At 44.2% G+C, this 21,357-nt stretch overlaps 1 protein-coding gene and 1 long non-coding RNA gene across 8 annotated transcripts in view; one reads left to right on the top strand and one right to left on the bottom strand.

Moving 5' to 3' along the window:
• LOC126986378 (signal-induced proliferation-associated 1-like protein 3) overlaps window positions 1-21,357 on the top strand; it is a 38,084-nt gene that overhangs the window by 10,004 nt on the left and 6,723 nt on the right. For 3 of the 6 annotated variants that reach the window (XM_050842440.1, XM_050842441.1, XM_050842442.1), the window contains exons 5-19: window positions 612-815; window positions 1,324-1,480; window positions 2,520-2,781; window positions 3,881-3,987; window positions 5,261-5,395; window positions 6,531-6,655; window positions 7,479-7,600; window positions 8,794-8,929; window positions 11,158-11,289; window positions 11,620-11,900; window positions 12,906-13,047; window positions 13,193-13,420; window positions 18,231-18,593; window positions 20,560-20,688; window positions 21,118-21,262. In XM_050842440.1, the coding sequence (XP_050698397.1) occupies window positions 612-815; window positions 1,324-1,480; window positions 2,520-2,781; window positions 3,881-3,987; window positions 5,261-5,395; window positions 6,531-6,655; window positions 7,479-7,600; window positions 8,794-8,929; window positions 11,158-11,289; window positions 11,620-11,900; window positions 12,906-13,047; window positions 13,193-13,420; window positions 18,231-18,593; window positions 20,560-20,688; window positions 21,118-21,262 (2,668 nt within the window). The remainder of the gene's footprint in view (window positions 1-611; window positions 816-1,323; window positions 1,481-2,519; window positions 2,782-3,880; window positions 3,988-5,260; window positions 5,396-6,530; window positions 6,656-7,478; window positions 7,601-8,793; window positions 8,930-11,157; window positions 11,290-11,619; window positions 11,901-12,905; window positions 13,048-13,192; window positions 13,421-18,230; window positions 18,594-20,559; window positions 20,689-21,117; window positions 21,263-21,357) is intronic. The other 3 variants (XM_050842444.1, XM_050842443.1, XM_050842445.1) reach the window with 3 other exon arrangements.
• LOC126986382 (uncharacterized) lies at window positions 15,837-18,222 on the bottom strand. Of its 2 annotated transcripts, XR_007739658.1 has the most exons (4): window positions 18,055-18,222; window positions 17,677-17,948; window positions 16,834-16,939; window positions 15,837-16,518 (listed from the first exon to the last, which is right to left on the bottom strand). It is a non-coding gene; the product is annotated as an uncharacterized LOC126986382 (long non-coding RNA). The 2 variants fall into 2 exon arrangements; XR_007739659.1 differs by lacking the exon at window positions 16,834-16,939.

Raw genomic sequence — 21,357 nt, 5'->3', positions numbered from 1 at the left:
AATATATATCAAAGCATTTGTGATCAGTTTATGTATCATCTATTTTTGGGGGTTTATATCAATGCATTTGTGATCAGTTTATGCATCATCTATTTTTGGGGGTTTATATCATAGCAAAAATTTGGCACGTCACTGCTACACGGTACAGCCACAAATTTGGCCCGTCGCTGCTACCGGGTTAATTAAGCAAGATGACACCTCTGTAAATACTTGCTTTCACCATGACTGGCTGGGGCCGACCACCAGGTCCCACCAAGAAAGCCTTCTGGCACCATCGGCAAAACATTAAAAAAAAAAAAGTTGCCCTTAAGCTGCCTCTTCTGCCATAAAATAAAGATAAAAAGAATAGATAAGCAATGTCATCCCTCCTCCCTTGTATGCCAGATTATCGCACTCAGAGCCTCATATTTACCGGGTTCTGAGCCATAGCTATTGCAAAAAAACACCAATAATTAACCATTTTAACGCTGACTATACATGAAGGCAGTTTTTGGGTCGGAAATCAGCAAACATAGGAGGCTGAGTACAACAATCTGGCAACATTCCTCCCTTGCCTGACCACGTCCACACCCACACCCTAAACCATTAACAGCTGAGTCTTTCCACCACAGTTGTTCAGCTGCCAAGGCACGGTACTGGAGGAGAGTCTGGGCCGGCCGGGGGGTGAGAAGGGGCGCAGTCCTGGTGTGCGGGAGGCCCTGGAGTATGTGTGTCCCCAGCTCTCCCTCAGCTGCCTGCGCCTCGGCCAGTCTGGGTCACACACGGAGGAGGCGCTCGCTAGACTGGATGAGCTCGGAGTCCACAACAAGTTTAAGGTATGGCCAGAAAGTGATTAATCTTTTGAACTTTTAAACACAGCGATGAGACCTTGCCAGAAAGTCGTACAATCTTTAAAACTCTTACAGTGATTGAGGTCTAAGTTTGAAAGAGGAACAAGAAGCAAAAAACATCGGGTCCAATATAGATGAAAGTAAGCTTCACATCATGGCAGCTCTATTTCACACACACAGAGAAAGAGAGAGAGAAAACCCACGCACACCAGTAGTCAACCCCGCAGCTTCATTTCACACACACACACACACACACACACACACACACACACACACACACACACACACACAGAAAAAGAGAAAAAACACAACACGTACCAGAAGAAACAACGTACCAGTTTTATTTCAGAGACCGATAAAAAAAAATTAAAAAAACATACATCAACATGGCAGCTTTATTTCAGGGAGAGAGACAAAGAGGACACACTCATACCAGTAAAATCAATAAAGCACTATAATTTTAACCTTTATTTCCCCCACCGTCGCCCTCCAGGTCGGCGTGCTGTACTGCCGCGCCGGCCAGACCACCGAGGAGGAGATGTACAACAACGAGAGTGCGGGCCCGGCCTTCTCGGAGTTCCTGGAGATGCTTGGCCAGCGCGTCAGACTCAAGGACTTCGACAAATACCGGGGCGGCCTGGACAAGAAAAGTGAGTCAGGGATTGTTAGTAGAGAGGGTAAATCTTCTTGGACTAAATACATAAGGACTGGAGAGTATGGGTTTGAGTTTTGGGTACAAGAAAAATGAGTCTTGCAAATTTCTTGGGCTTTGTATATAAGGACTGGAGGAAGAGTGTGTGTTTGGGTTACCAGAAAGGAGATTCATTGGTTGTGGGTGGAGAGGAAAGCAAAGGGCACTTGACTCCTTAAACTGAATACATAAGGAATAGAGCAAGACAGTTCAGGTTTTGGGTACAAGAAGAGGATCATGGGCTGTGAGGAAAGAGGAGAGCAAAGGGCACAGACTTCTTGGACTCAATTCATAAGGACTGGAGGGTACAGGTTTGGGTTTTAGGTTTAGGAAAAGTTAGTCTTGGGTCATGGGTAGAGAGGGAGGCAAAGGGTATTAACTTCTTGGACTTCATAAATAAGGACAGAGCAAGATGGTTTGGGGTTTTGTTTCCAGTTTCTGTCACCCTTGAACTTAATTAATTGCTGTAAAAAAGAAAAATAAGTCATGTGTCAGTGGTAGAAAGGGAGGCAAAGGGTATTAACTTCTTGGACTTCATACACAAGGACTGGAGCAAGATGGTTTTGGTTTTCAGTTTTTGTTGCCTTTGAGCTTCATTAATTGCTGTAAAAAAAAAGTCTTGTTGTGGGTAGCGAAAGAGGCAAAGGGTATTGACTTCTAAAACCTCATAAGGGCTGGAGTAAAACAGTTTAACCCGCCCACTGCGATTGGCACGGATTTGGCTTTCACTGGTAGCCTGGTGAACTTATAATCCCAGGTCTTTCTCTGCCTCTGTGGTGGATAGTGGAGTGTTTCCCTTGTGGTATTGGTGTGCTGGATATCCCCTCCCAAGGTGCATGACTTTACATTTTTCTTCATTGAATTGTAGCAGCCACTTTTTGCTCCGTTCCTGTAGCTTGGTGATGTCTTCTTGTAGGAAATCCGCAGTCAGGGGGTTAAGGTATTTGTATAGATGACCAAGCTATTACTGAACTAACCCATTCGTTACCTCCTTCCAGCGGACTCCACGGGGCTGTACAGCGTCTACAACCAGTACCGGGACATGGAGGTGATGTTCCATGTCTCGACGCTGCTCCCCTTCACCCCAAACAACCGCAAGCAGCTCCTCCGCAAACGACACATCGGGAACGACATCGTGACCATCATCTTCCAGGAGCCCGGAGCACCGCCCTTCAGCCCCAGGCATATCCGCAGCCACTTCCAGCACGTGTTCATTGTGGTCCAGGCCATCAACCCCTGCACCGAGAACACGCAGTACAGGTGAGGGGGTGTGGGACAACTTCTAGGCTGTTTAATGTCTGTGAGTTAGTGTGAAAACTATCTAATTCCTTTCTTCATAGCTGTGAATGGATTTTTTTTTTTTTTTCCCCCCCCCCACACCAGTTGTAGTAGCTTTAACCCGGTAGCAGCAACGGCCCAATTTTGTGGCTTTACCGTGTAGCAGTGACGGGCCCAATTTGTGCCATGATATATATTATGAGATGGTTTGTGTGAGGGGTGATTTTTTCTCATTTTTCTCGCTTAGAGGGACCATTAAGAAACATGATCCCTGCTGCTACCGGGTTAAAAAGATGTCAGGCATGTTTTGATTCTCTCCTTCTGTCAGATTGTATCCTTTCATTTTGCCTAATATTGCCTGTTTTTGTTCTTTCATCTGATTGTGTCCTTTTATTACATTATCCCCCATTGTCTGATTCTGTCCTTTCATTATATTATCTCCCATTGTCTGATTCTGTCCTTTCATTATATTATCTCCCATTGTCTGATTCTGTCCTTTCATTATATTATCTCCCATTGTCTGATTCTGTCCTTTCATTATATTATCTCCCATTGTCTGATTCTGTCCTTTCATTATATTATCTCCCATTGTCTGATTCTGTCCTTTCATTATATTATCTCCCATTGTCTGATTCTGTCCTTTCATTATATTATCTCCCATTGTCTGATTCTGTCCTTTTATTACATTATCTCCCATTGTCTGATTCTGTCCTTTCATTATATTATCTCCCATTGTCTGATTCTGTCCTTTCATTATATTATCTCCCATTGTCTGATTCTGTCCTTTCATTATATTATCTCCCATTGTCTGATTCTGTCCTTTCATTATATTATCTCCCATTGTCTGATTCTGTCCTTTCATTATATTATCTCCCATTGTCTGATTCTGTCCTTTCATCTGACTCCTTTTATCTTATTTTCTCCTACTGTCTGATTCTGTCCTTTCATTTAATTCTCTCTATTCATCTCATCTCCTGTTTGATTCTGTCCTTTCGTCCTATTATCTCCTCTCATCTGTTTCTGTCTGTTCATCTTATTGTGTTCTTTCATCTCCATTCTCTCCTTTCATTGGCCTAAACAGAGTGACGGTGAGCCGGTTCAGGGATGTGCCTCTCTTCGGCCCCATGATGCCAGAGGGCGCCACCTTCCCCAAGTCCAAGGCCTTCACTGACTTCCTCCTGGCCAAAGGTGAGTGTCTGCCACCGCTTATCATCATTCTTTTACTCTTCATCATAGAATTCTCCGTGTCGTGCCGTTAAACCAGACACATAAACACAAAAGCTTTAATACGTAGCGAAGTATCGTTGCATAGAATGTGATGGGGGTAAACCATTCTGTTTTTCTTTGGTATGTAGACTCCGTGATGTGCAATGAAACAGTACAAGACAAAAACACTGAAAACAAGTAGTGGATTAGCAGTTAATGGAGGTAAATCATTGTAACTCTTCCTATAGACTCCGTGATGTGCAATGAAACAATACAAAGATAACACTGAAAACAAGTAGTGGGTTAGAAGCCCCTATTTATCTCTGTACATAGCAGTTAATGGAGGTAAATCATTGTAACTCTTCCTATAGACTCTGTGATGTGCAATGAAACAGTACAAAGACAAAAACACTGTAAACAAGTAGTGGGTTAGAAGCACCTATTTATCTCTGTACATAGCAGTTAATGGAGGTAAATCATTGATCCTCTTCTTGTAGACTCCGTGATGTGCAATGAAACAATACAAGGGTAACACTGAAAACAAGTAGTGGGTTAGAAAGCACCTATTTATCTCTGTACATAGCAGTTAATGGAGGTAAATCATTGCTACTCTTCTTCTTATAGATTATAGACTATATTCTTAAACATTTCGGCTCCCAAGTACACATATTTGACAAGGCTTTCATTGGATTTCTGAGTGTTTGCATGGATACTTTTATGGTCCTGGGGATACTCTGGCCCTTCTTCTGTACCATAAACATATAAACACACTCATTAGAACCCAACTGATCTTCCTTTCGACCACTGGAAATAGAGGGATGGATGCGTCTGAGAATATCGACTTATGACGTGCAATGAAACCACTCAGAAAAAATGAAAAAATAAACAATGGAGAAAAAACACATATTTATCTTTTATATAGAATCAACAGGAATGATTAATGCAGGTAAATGATATGTAGATGAACAGGGGGAACCAAAAAGCGTATTAAGACAATTCATCACTATTCATAAAACTGTTCACCACACTGTTATAGATGAAGCGTCTCAGCATTGCCTTCCATGTGTTCCTTATTTGAGGACTTAATAGTTTTGTTTGCATCACTCCCTAAAGTTTCCTTGCTCTCACCTCCTCTGCTTTCCGCCTTTGTTTATCGATGTCACCCCTATAATTGTTTTGTTTGAGTCACCATTAAATTTTCTTTTGTCTACTTCCTCTTTCTGCTATCGTTTATGTCTCTCCGTCACCCCCGCAGCCATCAACGGTGAAATGGCCGCCCTGCGCTCGGAGAAGTTTGCCGCCATGGCGACGCGTACCAGACACGAGTACCTGAAGGACCTGGCGCTGAACCACTCCACCTCCACCACCCTCGACACCTCCACCAAATTCTGTGAGTTGGGGGAGGCCCGAGGGTGTGGGTGGTGGGGAGGAATGGGAGGAGGAGGAGGAGGTATGGGTAGGTGTTGAGAGGAATGGAAGGGGCAGTATTGTTGAGTGCTGGAAGGAATGGGAAGGGAGGTGTAGGTGGTTGTGTGGAAGAGGAAGCATGGGTAGGCGTTAGGAGTAATGGGAGGGGCAGTATTGTTGAGTGCTGGAAGGAATGGGAAGGGAGGTGTAGGTGGTTGTGTGGAAGAGGAAGCATGGGTAGGCATTAGGAGTAATGGGAGAGGTAGTGTTCTTGAGTGCTGGAAGGGAGGGGAGGGGAGGTATGGGTAGTGGGGAGGAGGAAGTGACGGGGATGTGTGGGTGGGGGTAGGAGGTGTAGGCAGAGGGGAACCACATATCTGTCCTCTGATGTTTTGCTGTAGGTTCTGTGTGTCAGACTTTCTTTATACAACTGATTTCATTAATTTTGGACTCACCCTGAACAATTACTCAATACTGGCACTTGATCTGGATAGGATTTTTGTGTTAGAGAAAATTTTATCCTTCCTCTATGTCGTACAAAGGGCAAGAGTGGGACTGTTTTCATCTCCATGTCTAGATACTGAGAAAATTTTATCCTTCCTCTATGTCGTACAAAGGGCAAGAATGGGACTGTTTTCATCTCCCTGTCTAGATACTGAGAAAATTTTATCCTTCCTCTATGTCGTACAAAGGGCAAGATTGGGACTGTTTTCATCTCCCTGTCTAGATACATTAGAGTTGCATGTGATAGCTGGGGTAACAGTTATTATTATTATTATTATTATTATTATTATCTCTTTTTGCAGGTCAGACTTAATCATGTATCTTCACTTTTTTCACCAGCTTTAGAGAAACGAGTCTCATGATTATTAGTGTTGTTGTTATCCTATCTTATTTCTCCTTGTCTTCAAACACTCAAACAAATACATCAACCTTTTTTTCACCCGTTTTGGAGGAGAAATGTCAGACAATTATAATGTTCTTCTTATCATCACCTTATTTCTCCTTTCCTTCCAGCACCCAAACAAACTTATCGACCTTTTTTCACCAGCTTTAGAGGAACAAGTCACGTTATTATTAGTGTTGTTGTTCTTACCTTATTTCACCTTGTCTTCCAGCACTCATGGGATTCTCAAGAGGCAGCAAAAAGGACAAGCGTGGCATTAAGTACATTCCAGAGGCCTCGGTGCGCGGGGCTCTCTCATGGCCGCTGACGGTGCACGACGCGGCGCTGCAACAGAACGTGAGTCACAGCGTCCATCTCACTCTTCTGGGACGTCACTTTTGCTTACAGTTAAATCTCGGCAAAAATTCTCTATAGTGAAACCAAATTGTCGAGTCTGTTTTGGCGTTGGCTCCCACGGCTCCATTTCTCACCTCTGCTCTCCCACACAGTCCAAACACCTATTTTTCCTCTCATTTATATAGCTTACTCCTATAGCTTACATATGAGAGGAGGAGATAGGTGTTGGGTACTGTGTGGCAGAGCAGAGGGGAGGAAAGGACCCACAGGAGCCTACGCCAGACCGGCCTTGATGCATTTGGAAGACTATAGCTAAATTAGATCATTCAGTTTTTGGCATTCTCTGGTTTGGTCCATTGAGTTGTGTGCTTTGCTTTTCGTCTTTCTCCTTTACCATGAAGCGAGTAAATTTCAGAACCTAGCATTTAAAGAGAAGGAAATTTATGCCAGGAAAGGTGTTCAGTAAGGAAAATTTTGCATACTAAAACACTGGATTTATAAAGAAAAGTAATCATACACTAAAACAAAGATATACATAGATAGATAGTTTGATAGTACATGAATAGATACATACATAGTACATGGGTACATAGATAGATAGATATATAGAAACCCATAACATATATATATTTTTTTTTACAACAGAGGAGACAGCTCAAGGGCACAAAAATAAGGAAACAATAATAAAAAAAAAAAGCCCACTACTCGCTGCTCCTAAAAAAAGAATCAAAATAAACATATACATAGATTTACATAGAAAACTAATTCACTGTGCAAAGCTAAACGGTTCTTCGGCTCAACTAATCCCCTCGGCGCGTCGCAGGTGGACTGTGTGCTGGGCATCTCGGCGGACTCCCTGGTGGTGGTGGAGGAGGCTTCGGCGGCTGTGATCTTCGCCGCGCCCTGCAAGAGTGTCATCGGTTGGACCCTCAGGCCGCAGCAGGGGTGAGTGTGGGTGGTGGTGGTCGGGGGGGGAGGGAGGGGGGGGGAGAGTTAGCATATTACCCCTTAGTCTTATTCCTCTTTTAACCTTAACTCTCTCTTTTGTTCTACTTCAAAGGGGTTTTTTTTTTCCTTTTTTTTCTTCTTACTTCAAAACTGTTTTCCCACCTTATTGGATAGTTGTTCCCTTGAGTCATTCCTTCCTTCCTTCATCCTTCCTTCTTGTCATCATTCTTCACCCTGTCTCCCGTTTCCCCTCCTCAAATCTACTTAGGGAATTTATCATCGTCTCCCCCTCTTTCCTTTTTGCTCCTTCCTCCTTCTGTCATCATCCTTCACTCTTTCTCCCTTTTCCTACCTCAGCTCTCCTCCTCCTCTTCAACCTCTTCCCCTCTTTCTTAAGCTTCACCTCATACTCAGGTCTGCTGTTGTTTGATCTTCCTTTGTGTCTCTTCCAGCACCATGATCATAAACCCTGTCAACCACACACACCCCTCCTGTCAAACCTCTTCCCATACTCTCCTTGCAGCCCCTTCTCCTCCCTTCCGTCTCCTCCCTATGCATCTTTGTCCTTTTTATCGATTTTTCCCCACTTTCTCCTCGTATTCCTTCTCCCACCCTACCCTCCCTTCCTACTCTTTGTCCTTTCTCTCTCCCATTCCACCCCATTCCCCTTCAGCCTCTCTTATTTAACCTTTTCACCTCATTCTCCCCTTATGGCAAAAACCTAGGGTCGTATTTTAAAACATTTCGTCGCCCAAGTGCCAAGGCTTTCGCAGGAGTTTTGGGCATTTCCATGAGTAGTTTTATGACCCTTGTGGTACTTTGACCCTTCCTCAGTACCATAAACCTAAAGGAACACTCATTAGAACCCGACTGACCCCTTCTTTGACCTTAAGCAATTGATGAGGTGAGAACTGCAAGTGTCTTTTAATACCGAGCCTAATCTCTCGACCTCACACCCACCTCCAGGCTAGAAGTGGCTATGTACATTTTGCCTTCCTCATTCTTTTGTTCTTTTCACCCCTCTCCTTTTTCCCCACCTTCAGTCCTCCTCCTCATCCCTGTTTTTCCCAATAGATTTCACTCAAATTCCATTCATTCGACTCATTGGTGTTTGATTCTCTCTTTGCCAACTGTACATTTTGCCTCAGGGTAGATTTTAACCACGTTCCTCTCCATCTTTCTCCACACAGGCTGCGGGTCTTCTACCACCAGGGGGAATGCTTGCTAGTCCACCTTCGCCCTGGGACCCCCGAGGCGGAGGGTGAGGAGGTGCTGGCGGAGGTGGTGGCCAGACTTTCCGCCGTCACCCAGGGAGCAGAGACTCAGGTGAGGGGAGAGAGAACGGATGGGAATAGATATGGCCCAGAATAGATCGTAAAGGAGAAAAACTCGAAGACAAAAGACTCAAAGAAAATATGGGAAGTTAAGGAGTTCTGTGACATAGGAGAGGAACAGAGATACAGATGGGAGGTTTGACGCACAGTGACACAAGACAGACAGTTAAGAAGCAGAGAAACACAGACACAGTACAGATGGGAAGTTATGAGATACAGGCACAAATATATAAAGTTAAAGAGTTCTGTGACATAGGAGAGGAACAGAGATACAGATGGGAGGTTTGACGCACAGTGACACAAGACAGACAGTTAAGAAGCAGAGAAACACAGACACAGTACAGATGGGAAGTTATGAGATACAGGCACAAATATATAAAGTTAAAGAGTTCTGTGACATAGGAGAGGAACAGAGATACAGATGGGAGGTTTGACGCACAGTGACACGAGAGAGACAGTTAAGAAGCAGAGAAACACAGACACAGTACAAATGAGAAGTTATGAGATAGAGGCACAGATATAAAGTTAAGGAGTTCTGTGACATAGGAGAGGAACAGAGATACAGATGGGAGGTTTGACGCACAGTGACACAAGACAGACAGTTAAGAAGCAGAGAAACACAGACACAGTACACATGGGAAGTTATGAGATAGAGGCACAGATATATAAAGTTAAGGAGTTCTGTGACATAGGAGAGGAACAGAGATACAGATGGAAAGTTTGATGCACAGTGACACAAGACAGACAGTTAAGAAGCAGAGAAACACAGACACAGTACACATGGGAAGTTATGAGATACAGGCACAGATATATAAAGTTAAAGAGTTCTGTGACAAGGAGAGGAACAGAGATACAGATGGAAAGTTTGATGCACAGTAACACAAGACAGACAGTTAAGAAGCAGAGAAACACAGACACAGTACTCATGAGAAGTTATGAGATAGAGGCACAGATATATAAAGTTAAGGAGTTCTGTGACAAGGAGAGGAACAGAGATACAGATGGAAAGTTTGATGCACAGTGACACAAGACAGACAGTTAAGAAGCAGAGAAACACAGACACAGTACAGATGGGAAGTTATGAGATAGAGGCACAGATATATAAAGTTAAAGAGTTCTGTGACATAGGAGAGGAACAGAGATACAGATGGGAGGTTTGATGCACAGTGACACAAGACAGACAGTTAAGAAGCAGAGAAACACAGACACAGTACAGATGGGAAGTTATGAGATAGAGGCACAGATATATAAAGTTAAAGAGTTCTGTGACATAGGAGAGGAACAGAGACACAGATGGAAAGTTTGATGCACAGTGACACAAGACAGACAGTTAAGAAGCAGAGAAACACAGACACAGTACAAATGGGAAGTTATGAGATACAGGCACAGATATATAAAGTTAAGGAGTTCTGTGACATAGGAGAGGAACAGAGATACAGATGGAAAGTTTGATGCACAGTGACACGAGACAGACAGTTAAGAAGCAGAGAAACACAGACACAGTACAAATGAGAAGTTATGAGATACAGGCACAGATATAAAGTTAAGGATTTCTGTGACAAGGAGAGGAACAGAGATACAGATGGAAAGTTTGATGCACAGTGACACAAGACAGACAGTTAAGAAGCAGAGAAACACAGACACAGTACAAATGGGAAGTTATGAGATACAGGCACAGATATATAAAGTTAAAGAGTTCTGTGACATAGGAGAGGAACAGAGATACAGATGGAAAGTTTGATGCACAGTGACACGAGACAGACACAGACAGATAATAGAAAGTTAAGATGCAGAGAAACACAGACACAGTACAAATGGGGAGTTATGAGATTGAGATACAGGAGAGGGATACAGATATAAAGCATAAGTGGGAAGGAACACACAGCATTTATGGAAGGTATAACACACAAAGACACACATGAAGAACAGACACAGAGACAGAGAGCAGTGATTTGCAGGCCTTTTTACATTATTGTTTTCTTTTTTTTTTTGCCCTTTGAGTTCTTTCCTTTACTGTAAAAAAAAAAAAAATTGGTTAACACACACACACACACACACACACACTGCACAGATGGAAAATTAACATACAGAGACACATGAAGGACAAACACACAGTAAGATGATGAGTTAATGTTAATGAGACAGAGGAGGATGAGGATGAATTCACAAGCATACCCAAAAGGAAATGAAGGAATCGAACTCTCTCTCTCTTCCCCGCAGGACCTGGTGCTGCGACGCAATCCTGCCGGCCTGCTGGGGTTCAACGTGCAGCAGGATGGCGTCATCACCGAGGTGGAGCCGTACGGTCTGGCCTCACAGGCGGGGCTGCGGCAAGGCGCCAGGCTGGTCGAGGTGGGTGTAGCAGGCTTTCTTTGTTTCCTCTCATTTTCTCTTCTTTTCTCTCTTTCTCGCTGCCTCTATAAAAAATATGGCTTCATTTTCAGATATTTGTTTTCTCTTTATCTTTCTTCTTTTTCTCTTAACTCTATGAATATTCAATACAGTATGTGGTTCTTTGTTATTTAATACTTTTTGCATTTTCTCTCAAGTTTTCAACCTTTTAATGCAACACTTAGTTCTGTTCTCAAGTACATCTATTTTTTCTTCTCTTCCCAAGTTTTCAAGTGTTCATTTATTATTGAAATCTCACCTACTGACAACACTCTTCTCGCCCCGCCCCAGATCTGCACTGTCACCCTCGCCACACTGTCCCAGGAGCAGATGGTGGACCTCCTCAAGACCTCCATGACCGTCACCGTCACTGTGGTGCCGCCACACCCTGACGGGGCGCCCCGCCGGGGGTGTAACGTCCCCACCTGTGGCTTCCTCCTGGGGGGCAGCGAGGGGGACTACGAGAACCTCACCACGCCGGAGCAGCTGTCTGGCCGCAAGCACCACCACCACCACCACCACCATCACCACCCGCACCACCACCGCAAGTCGCACCACCGGGAAGGACCCAGGTAAGGGGGACTACTGTGTTCTGGGGTGACCTGTGCAAGTTTGACTCTCAATTTTCAATATCTGAGACCATGGCTGTGTTTTCATCCCTGGAGTTTGTTACATTCTAGCCCTAAAACATTCTCTATGGGCACAATTGTAGGACATTTAGCACCATATCTCATTTTGTTACCAAGGATTCAGTTCAGGTGCATAACTAAGGGAGTACAGAAGAAGTTGTAACAAAAGAGGGACAGTTTGTGTGTGGTGGTGCCCATATTGAAAGATTAGTGCTCCTCTGCTTCTCTGGCTTGAGGGAGAGGGAGAAGGAAATGGTAGGGCTTTGGAAAGAGAGAGGACAGGGTTTGAAGAAAGGGGAGAGCAGGGTCAGAGAAAGAGGGAGAGGGTAAGGAAGAGGGCAGGGTTTGATGAAGAGGGAGGGGGCAGGGTCAGAGAAAGAGGGAGAGGGTAAGGAAGAGGGCAGGGTTTGATGAAGAGGGAGAGGGCAGGGTCAGAGAAAGAGGGCAGGGCCAGAAAGAGAGGGAGAGGGTAGGATCAGAGAAAGAGAGAGAGGGCAGGATCAGAGAAAGAGAGAGAGGGCAGGATCAGAGAAAGAGAGAGAGGGCAGGATCAGAGAAAGAGAGGGCAGGATCAGAGAAAGAGAGGGAGAGGGCAGGGCCAGAAAGAGAGGGAGAGGGCAGGATCAGAGAAAGAGAGGGAGAGGGCAGGGCCAGAAAGAGAGAGAGGGCAGGATCAGAGAAAGAGAGAGAGGGCAGGATCAGAGAAAGAGAGAGAGGGCAGGGCCAGAAAGAGAGAGAGGGCAGGATCAGAGAAAGAGGGAGAGGGAGAGATCAGACCTTGAGAGAGGGAGAGAACAGGGCTGAAGGAAGAGGGAATAGTCCGTGCATAGGAGACATCTGGGCAGTACTCACATTACAACACCGTGTCGAGATTTTCATGAGCATATAGTGTTGGTGAGACAGTGTGAGCATGGGAGGTGAGCCGCTTCCCTCACTGGCCTTCACCAGGTATGACCGCAGCCTGTCGCCTCCACGTTCCAGCAGCAGCTCAGGCTATGGCACTGGCAGCTCCTCGCGCTCCTTCTCCGACCACCTGGACCCTGCACGGACCGCCCCGCACACCTCCCTGGACCACCCCGGCGACAGACAGGTGAGTGCAGCTTCCAACCTAAGAGAAAGAAACTGATCCTAACACTATCTCTTGACTTTTTTTTATGGTATTTATTTATTTATTTATTTATTTTTTATTATTTTTTTTTTGCCTCTTACATAAAAAAAATCTACTTCCTTGACAGAACAACAACACCACCACAAACAACGCCGCCAACAACAACAACAACAACAGTGGCAGCAGCAGCGGGGACTACGAGACAGCCGGGGAAGGCGAGCGCAGCGGTGGCGGCGGCGAGGCGACCGGAACCCTGTCCAGCACCAGCTCCGGCCACTCGAGCGACCGATGGACCGAACCGCTAGACGAGCCAGCTGACTCTCCCCCACCCCCCCTCCCTGCACGCTCAGCCCAGGTATGTGCGGCAGTGTTTGGCTCACACACACACACACACACACACACACACACACACACAACTAGGTAAATTTAGCATAGAAAAAGGAGATGGATGAGTAGGGGCAAGGGTATGGAAAGAAAGGGCAGGAATTTAAAGGGGGAATAGAAAGAAGGAAGGTAGAAAGAATATTAATGGGAAACTATGAATACACACACACACACACACACAGGAAAGGATAAGATGGAGGAGAAGGGATACGAGAAAAGAAAGGAAAGAAAATTCACAGATAGAAAGTAGGAAAATGATATATGTGAAACCAGTAACACACACACACACACACACACACACAGACAGAGCATGCACAGTTTTTATCTTTCATAGTCCTGCATTAAAATATTACAGTGGTGGTAGTGGTAGTAGTAGTATTAGTAGTAGTTATAGTAGTAGTTGTTATGGGCATCACCACCACCACTGAACCTTAGAGACATGATCTTAGTCAGCACTGATGCATTGGTTCTCCTCCGAGGCAGAACCTTATTTTGCACCTGGCTAGCATTAAAATAGCATGGATTGTATATTATTTCATTTATTCATTATTTTATTTATTATTTTATTTTATTTATTTATTTATTTATTATTATTACAGTCATCCCTCAAATAGTACGGTTTTCAATGGCTCAGTTTTGGTTTTATGTGGATTTTCCAAGAAGATTTTTGGGGATTTTTAAATTTCCCGACAAGCAGGAAATTTTAAAATCCTAAAAGATCTTCTATACAATCCGTTTAAAACCGAAACCAAACTATTGAAAACCGTTCTATTTGAGGGACGACTATTATTATTATTTTTTTTGTGTGTGTGTGTGTGTGTTTGTGTGTGTGTAGTTGTGGTTGATATTTGTTTTCATAAGATTTAACATTTAACTGCCATGGGATGATTAGTTGACCTTTTTCCTCCCTCATCACCAAGGTCTAATCTCGTCCTCCTCCTGAAAAGAAAGTTATTTTTATTCTGTCTCTACGTCATGAATAGGCCTGTTTTGTGTGTCTGTCCTGTCATTTCTGCTTCTGTCCTGTCTTGTTCCTCTCCTTCCCTTTCCATCTTCTAATTGTCATCATAAATAGGCCTGTTTTGTGTGTCTGTCCTGTCATTTCTGTTCCTCTTCATCCTGTTCTCCTCTCCTCTCTTGTTCCTTTCCTTCCCTTTCCTCTTTCATTCCCATCTTCTAATCGTCATCATAAATAGGCCTGTTTTGTGTGTCTGTCCTGTCATTTCTGTTCCTCTTCCTCCTGTTCTTCTCTCCTCTCTTGTTCCTCTCCTTCCCTTTCCTCTTTCATTCCCATCTTCTAATCGTCATCATAAATAGGCCTGTTTTGTGTGTCTGTCCTGTCATTTCTGTTCCTCTTCATCCTGTTCTCCTCTCCTCTCTTGTTCCTCTCCTTCCCTTTCCTCTTTCATTCCCATCTTCTAATCGTCATAATAAATAGGCCTGTTTTGTGTGTCTGTCCTGTCATTTCTGTTCCTCTTCCTCCTGTTCTTCTCTCCTCTCTTGTTCCTCTCCTTCCCTTTCCTCTTTCATTCCCATCTTCTAATCGTCATAATAAATAGGCCTGTTTTGTGTGTCTGTCCTGTCATTTCTGTTCCTCTTCCTCCTGTTCTTCTCTCCTCTCTTGTTCCTCTCCTTCCCTTTCCTCTTTCATTCCCATCTTCTAATCGTCATCATAAATAGACCTGTTTTGTGTGTCTGTCCTGTCATTTCTGTTCCTCTTCATCCTGTTCTTCTCTCCTCTCTTGTTCCTTTCCTTCCCTTTCCTCTTTCATTCCCATCTTCTAATCGTCATCATAAATAGGCCTGTTTTGTGTGTCTGTCCTGTCATTTCTGTTCCTCTTCATCCTGTTCTTCTCTCCTCTCTTGTTCCTCTCCTTCCCTTTCCTCTTTCATTCCCATCTTCTAATCGTCATCATAAATAGGCCTGTTTTGTGTGTCTGTCCTGTCATTTCTGTTCCTCTTCCTCCTGTTCTTCTCTCCTCTCTTGTTCCTCTTCATCCTGTTCTTCTCTCCTCTCTTGTTCCTTTCCTTCCCTTTCCTCTTTCATTCCCATCTTCTAATCGTCATCATAAATAGGCCTGTTTTGTGTGTCTGTCCTGTCATTTCTGTTCCTCTTCATCCTGTTCTTCTCTCCTCTCTTGTTCCTTTCCTTCCCTTTCCTCTTTCATTCCCATCTTCTAATCGTCATCATAAATAGACCTGTTTTGTGTGTCTGTCCTGTCATTTCTGTTCCTCTTCATCCTGTTCTCCTCTCCTCTATTGTTCCTCTCCCTTTCCTCTTTCATTCCCATCTTCTAATCGTCATAATAAATAGGCCTGTTTTGTGTGTCTGTCCTGTCATTTCTGTTCCTCTTCCTCCTGTTCTTCTCTCCTCTCTTGTTCCTCTCCTTCCCTTTCCTCTTTCATTCCCATCTTCTAATCGTCATAATAAATAGGCCTGTTTTGTGTGTCTGTCCTGTCATTTCTGTTCCTCTTCATCCTGTTCTTCTCTCCTCTCTTGTTCCTTTCCTTCCCTTTCCTCTTTCATTCCCATCTTCTAATCGTCATCATTCTTTTTCTCCTCCACTGTGTCCTCTTCCTTTCCCACTTGTCTACCTGTCATTTTTTTTTGTTTTCTTGCTTCCTCTATTTTGTTGTCAGCATCCCTCATATATTCACTCTTTCCTTTCCATTTGTCCTTCTCTTCCTGCTCCCAGTCTATCCACCTTCTGTATCTCTTAAATGTCTTCAAGTTATATACACCTTCCAACCCCTTCTCTCATCTATCCTCCCTTTCCCTTCCTTGTCATTCTATACTCAGCCTCTATCCACCTTCTGTATCTCTTAAATGTCTTCAAGTTATATACACCTTCCAACCCCTTCTCTCATCTATCCTCCCTTTCCCTTCCTTGTCATTCTATACTCAGCCTCTATCCACCTTCTGTATCTCTTAAATGTCTTCAAGTTATCACCATCTTCCAACCCCTTCTCATATCTATCCTCCCTTTCCCTTCCTTGTCATTCTATACTCAGCCTCTATCCACCTTCTGTATCTCTTAAATGTCTTCAAGTTATCACCATCTTCCAACCCTTCTCTCATCTATCCTCCCTTTCCCTTCCTTGTCATTCTATACTCAGCCTCTATCCACCTTCTGTATCTCTTAAATGTCTTCAAGTTATCACCATCTTCCAACCCCCTCTCTCATCTATCCTCCCTTTCCCTTCCTTGTCATTCTATACTCAGCCTCTATCCACCTTCTGTATCTCTTAAATGTCTTCAAGTTATCACCATCTTCCAACCCCTCTCTCATCTATCCTCCCTTTCCCTTCCTTGTCATTCTATACTCAGCCTCTATCCACCTTTCGTATCTCTTAAATGTCTTCAAGTTATCACCATCTTCCAACCCCTCTCTCATCTATCCTCCCTTTCCCTTCCTTGTCATTCTATACTCAGCCTCTATCCACCTTCTGTATCTCTTAAATGTCTTCAAGTTATCACCATCTTCCAACCCTTCTCTCATCTATCCTCCCTTTCCCTTCCTTGTCATTCTATACTCAGCCTCTATCCACCTTCCGTATCTCTTAAATTTTTTCAAGTTATCACCATCTTCCAACCCCTCTCTCATCTATCCTCCCTTTCCCTTCCTTGTCATTCTATACTCAGCCTCTATCCACCTTCTGTATCTCTTAAATTTTTTCAAGTTATCACCATCTTCCAACCCCTTCTCATATCTATCCTCCCTTTACCTTCCTTGTCATTCTATACTCAGCCTCTATCCACCTTCTGTATCTCTTAAATTTTTTCAAGTTATCACCATCTTCCAACCCCTTCTCATATCTATCCTCCCTTTACCTTCCTTGTCATTCTATACTCAGCCTCTATCCACCTTCTGTATCTCTTAAATGTCTTCAAGTTATCACCATCTTCCAACCCCCTCTCTCATCTATCCTCCCTTTCCCTTCCTTGTCATTCTATACTCAGCCTCTATCCACCTTCTGTATCTCTTAAATTTTTTCAAGTTATCACCATCTTCCAACCCCTCTCTCATCTATCCTCCCTTTCCCTTCCTTGTCATTCTATACTCAGCCTCTATCCACCTTCTGTATCTCTTAAATGTCTTCAAGTTATCACCATCTTCCAACCCCTCTCTCATCTATCCTACATTTACCTTCCTTGTCATTCTATACTCAGCCTCTATCCACCTTATGTATCTCTTAAATGTTTTCAAGTTTTCACCATCTTGCAACCCCTCTCTCATCTATCCTCCCTTTCCCTTCCTTGTCATTCTATACTCAGCCTCTATCCACCTTCTGTATCTCTTAAATGTCTTCAAGTTATCACCATCTTCCAACCCCTTCTCTCATCTATCCTCCCTTTCCCTTCCTTGTCATTCTATACTCAGCCTCTATCCACCTTCTGTATCTCTTAAATGTCTTCAAGTTATCACCATCTTCCAACCCCTTCTCTCATCTATCCTCCCTTTCCCTTCCTTGTCATTCTATACTCAGCCTCTATCCACCTTTCGTATCTCTTAAATGTTTTCAAGTTATCACCATCTTCCAACCTCTTCTCTCATCTATCCTCCCTTTCCCTTCCTTGTCATTCTATACTCAGCCTCTATCCACCTTCCGTATCTCCTCCACTGAAAGTCGTCACCCTCATCACACCTTCCATGCCCTCTGAATTTTCCTCTTAACGGTTAGGCGGCAGAGTAAAGGCATAAGACTACTATCCTGAAGGCAGTTTAGTCAAGGTTCTTGAAGTGTTCTGACGTCACCCCACCTCCACCTTTTCCCCCCAGAGCACCAAGAGACGCGGGGAGTTCTTTCACCCATTCCAGGGGCGCGGCACGACCTCCTCCCCCGCCACCCACCACCACCACCCCCAACACCCACACCAGCACCAGCCAGCATTCCCCACACCACAGCAACCCCCTCCGTCAGCCTCCCCTACGACATACCCCACACTACACCACCCCACGTACACCTCCAGCTCCCCCGCCCCACCCCCCACCACGGGATGCCCCTCCGCTTCCCCCTCGCCCACCCTGGCCTGGCCCCACCTCCCCCATGAGTCCCCACAGGCCTCGGACAACGATAATTACGCGGTACCTCCCCCCCACCCCCGACCGCTGCTTCCTGCCACCTCGGAGGAGTCATCGCGAGTAAGGACATTGTTTGGGGTGTTGGCTTCGGTCCTGCTGCTGTTGATGATGCTTTGCTCTCTCTCTCTCTCTCTCTCTCTCTCTCTCTCTCTCTTCCTGTCTTTTTTTTTTTTTTTTTTTTCTGCAATGGGGAGTAGTCTGTTGTTGTTGTTGTTGTTGTTTGTTGGTGATGGTTCTTCTTATTTTTCTATTGTATCTTTATCTTATTTACTTATTTTTCTATTGCATCTATTGTTGTTTTCCTCTTTATTATTGTTATTTTTGTTGTATTGTATCTTTATCTTTGGCCTTTCATTATTTCCCTTTTTTTATTGCATCGTTTATTGTTATTTTATCTTTATTATCCTTATTTTCTATTCCATCTTTCTTATATCTGTTTTCCTATTGCATCTTTATCCTATCTTTTTATCCTTAGCTTTGTACTGCATCTGTTTTTTCTTAATACTGTATCTAAATTATCCTATCTACTATTCTTGTTATCTTTGCCATTATCCTATCTTTATCATCCTTATTTCTGTATGTGTTGTTATCCTATTTTGATCATTATTTTTGTATTGCTTCTTTTGATATTGCATCCTTATCCTTATCTATCATTATCCTTGTATTGCATCTTCGTTAGTTTCCTTAATTGTTAGTCTTTTCACTGATAAGCTTGCACAGTGTAGTAGTTATCTAGTCGAACCTTGCATGAATACCGTAACTGGGAAGCATATATTTAACCTGGTAGCAGCGGGGATCATGTTCCTTAATGGTCCCTCCAAGCGAGAAAAATGAGAAAAAATCACCCCTCACACAAACAGTTTCATAATATATATATCAACGCATTTGTGGTGATCAGATTATGTATCATCTATTTCGGGGGTTTATATCATGGTACAAATTTGGCCCGTCGCTGCTACACGGTAAAGCCACAAATTTGGCCCGTCACTGCTACACGGTAAAGCCACAAACTTGGCCCATCACTGCTACACGATAAAGCCACAAACTTGGCCCATCACTGCTACCGGGTTAAGTGGCAGTATCTTTGTATCTATAAGCACAGTACACCTTTTATGGCATGCTATAGATTTAGTTGGAGACAGATTTCCCCTCCCAAGGTGCATGACTTAACATTTTTCTTCATCAAATTGTAGCAGCCACTTTTCGTTCCATTCCTGTAGCTTGGTGATGTCTTCCTGTAGGAAATCCACAGTCAAGGGTTTGATAAATACTAATATGACCTTTAAAAAATCTGGCAAATGTGTAGATGTAGAGCAATGTCCAGCCTGCCCATCATGTAACCCTTAATCTTATCTCTGTTTAAGTGATAAGCACATCAGTTAAAAGGTTCAACAAGTAAAAACAAGCTCCTTTAATCAATGCCAATACCTCACACTTCCCATAACACCAATTCTGCTTACCGAAACTGACCCACCAGATGATAGGATTAGTTGCCAAAGTGTTTAAGCAAGCTCGGTATCACACCCATTAATAGTTCGAAAATAGGAAAGGAATCAGAGAGAGAGAGAGAGAGAGAGAGAGTGATTATATTAGAGAAAGTATTTGAGTAAGATGGGAGAAAGAGATGGAAAGGAAGGAAGGAAAGAAATCAGAGAGACAGAAAGAAAAAGGAAGGATTTTGTGGGAATGTAAAGGAAGAGGGAAGGAAGAGAGAGAAAGGAGAGGAATGAGAGAGAGAGAGATTATATTAGAGAAAGTATTTGAGTAAGATGGGAAGAAGAGATGGAGAGGAAGGAAGGAAAGAAATCAGAGAGACAGAGAAGGAAAAAGGAAGGAGTTTATGGGAGACTGAAGCAAGATTAAAGGAAAAGAGAAGGAAAAGAAAGGAATCAGAGAGAGACAGAGACAGAGGGAAGGAAAAAGGAAGGAGTTTATGGGAGAATGAAGCAAGATTAAAGGAAAAGAATCACAGTATTACCAGATCACCAACACCAAGACTAACCCATCCCCCCTTCCCCCCCATCAGGTGCCCAGCGTGGGTGACTACGACAACGCTCCCCTGCGGCCCAGCGAGGCGACGGCAGCGGTGCGCGTGAGGAGCGGCAGCAGCGATCATGCCGTCCCCAGCCCCCCGCCAGGCATCACCCAGGGACAGGTGTGTAGGGGGAAGGGTGGAGGGAGCAGGTGTGGTTGTGTGGAGGGTGGGTGGAAAAGTGAGGTGTATGTGTGTGGAGGGAGGGGTGGAGATGTGTGTGTGTGTGTGTGTGTGTGTGTGTGAGGAGGAAGGAGGTGTGGTTATGGGGAGGGGAGGTGGAAGAGGGAGGGAGGGAGTGAGGGGTGGTGTGTGTGTGTGTGTGTGGGGGGGGGGGGGGCAGTAGTGTCCATAGGGGGAAAGGAGGGGGTTAGGTTTTTGCTTTATCCATATTCAGGTTACAATCTTTTTTCCATTTTTTCTTTTTATTTATCTTTTTCTTTCCCTGATTGTGTACATTAGGTGTGTGTAGGGGGAGGGGGAAGGGGTCTTACTTGATCCACGATACATTATACATATAGCATTATTCATCACCATTTTCCTCGTCAACAGGTGAGTGAGTACCTGGCGTGGCGTAACGAGCGTCTCAACGGTAACATGCGGTCCAGTAGTCTCCCCGGCCACCTGCCTCGCCCCCCCGGCCAGGACGACACGCCAGCCTCCGCCCTCGACCGCCTCCACCCCACACGCAGCGAAGGTAAGCGCCTCCCCCTCCTCCACCTTGTCCTCGCTTGATTTGCCTTCAGTGGGGCAGTTCGGCAGTCCAAGAGATGATGGCGCCACTATAAACAC

This window comes from Eriocheir sinensis, chromosome 61, assembly GCF_024679095.1.
Source record: "Eriocheir sinensis breed Jianghai 21 chromosome 61, ASM2467909v1, whole genome shotgun sequence".
Classification (NCBI taxonomy): domain Eukaryota; kingdom Metazoa; phylum Arthropoda; class Malacostraca; order Decapoda; family Varunidae; genus Eriocheir; species Eriocheir sinensis.
This window is presented reverse-complemented; position numbering and strand designations above follow the sequence as displayed.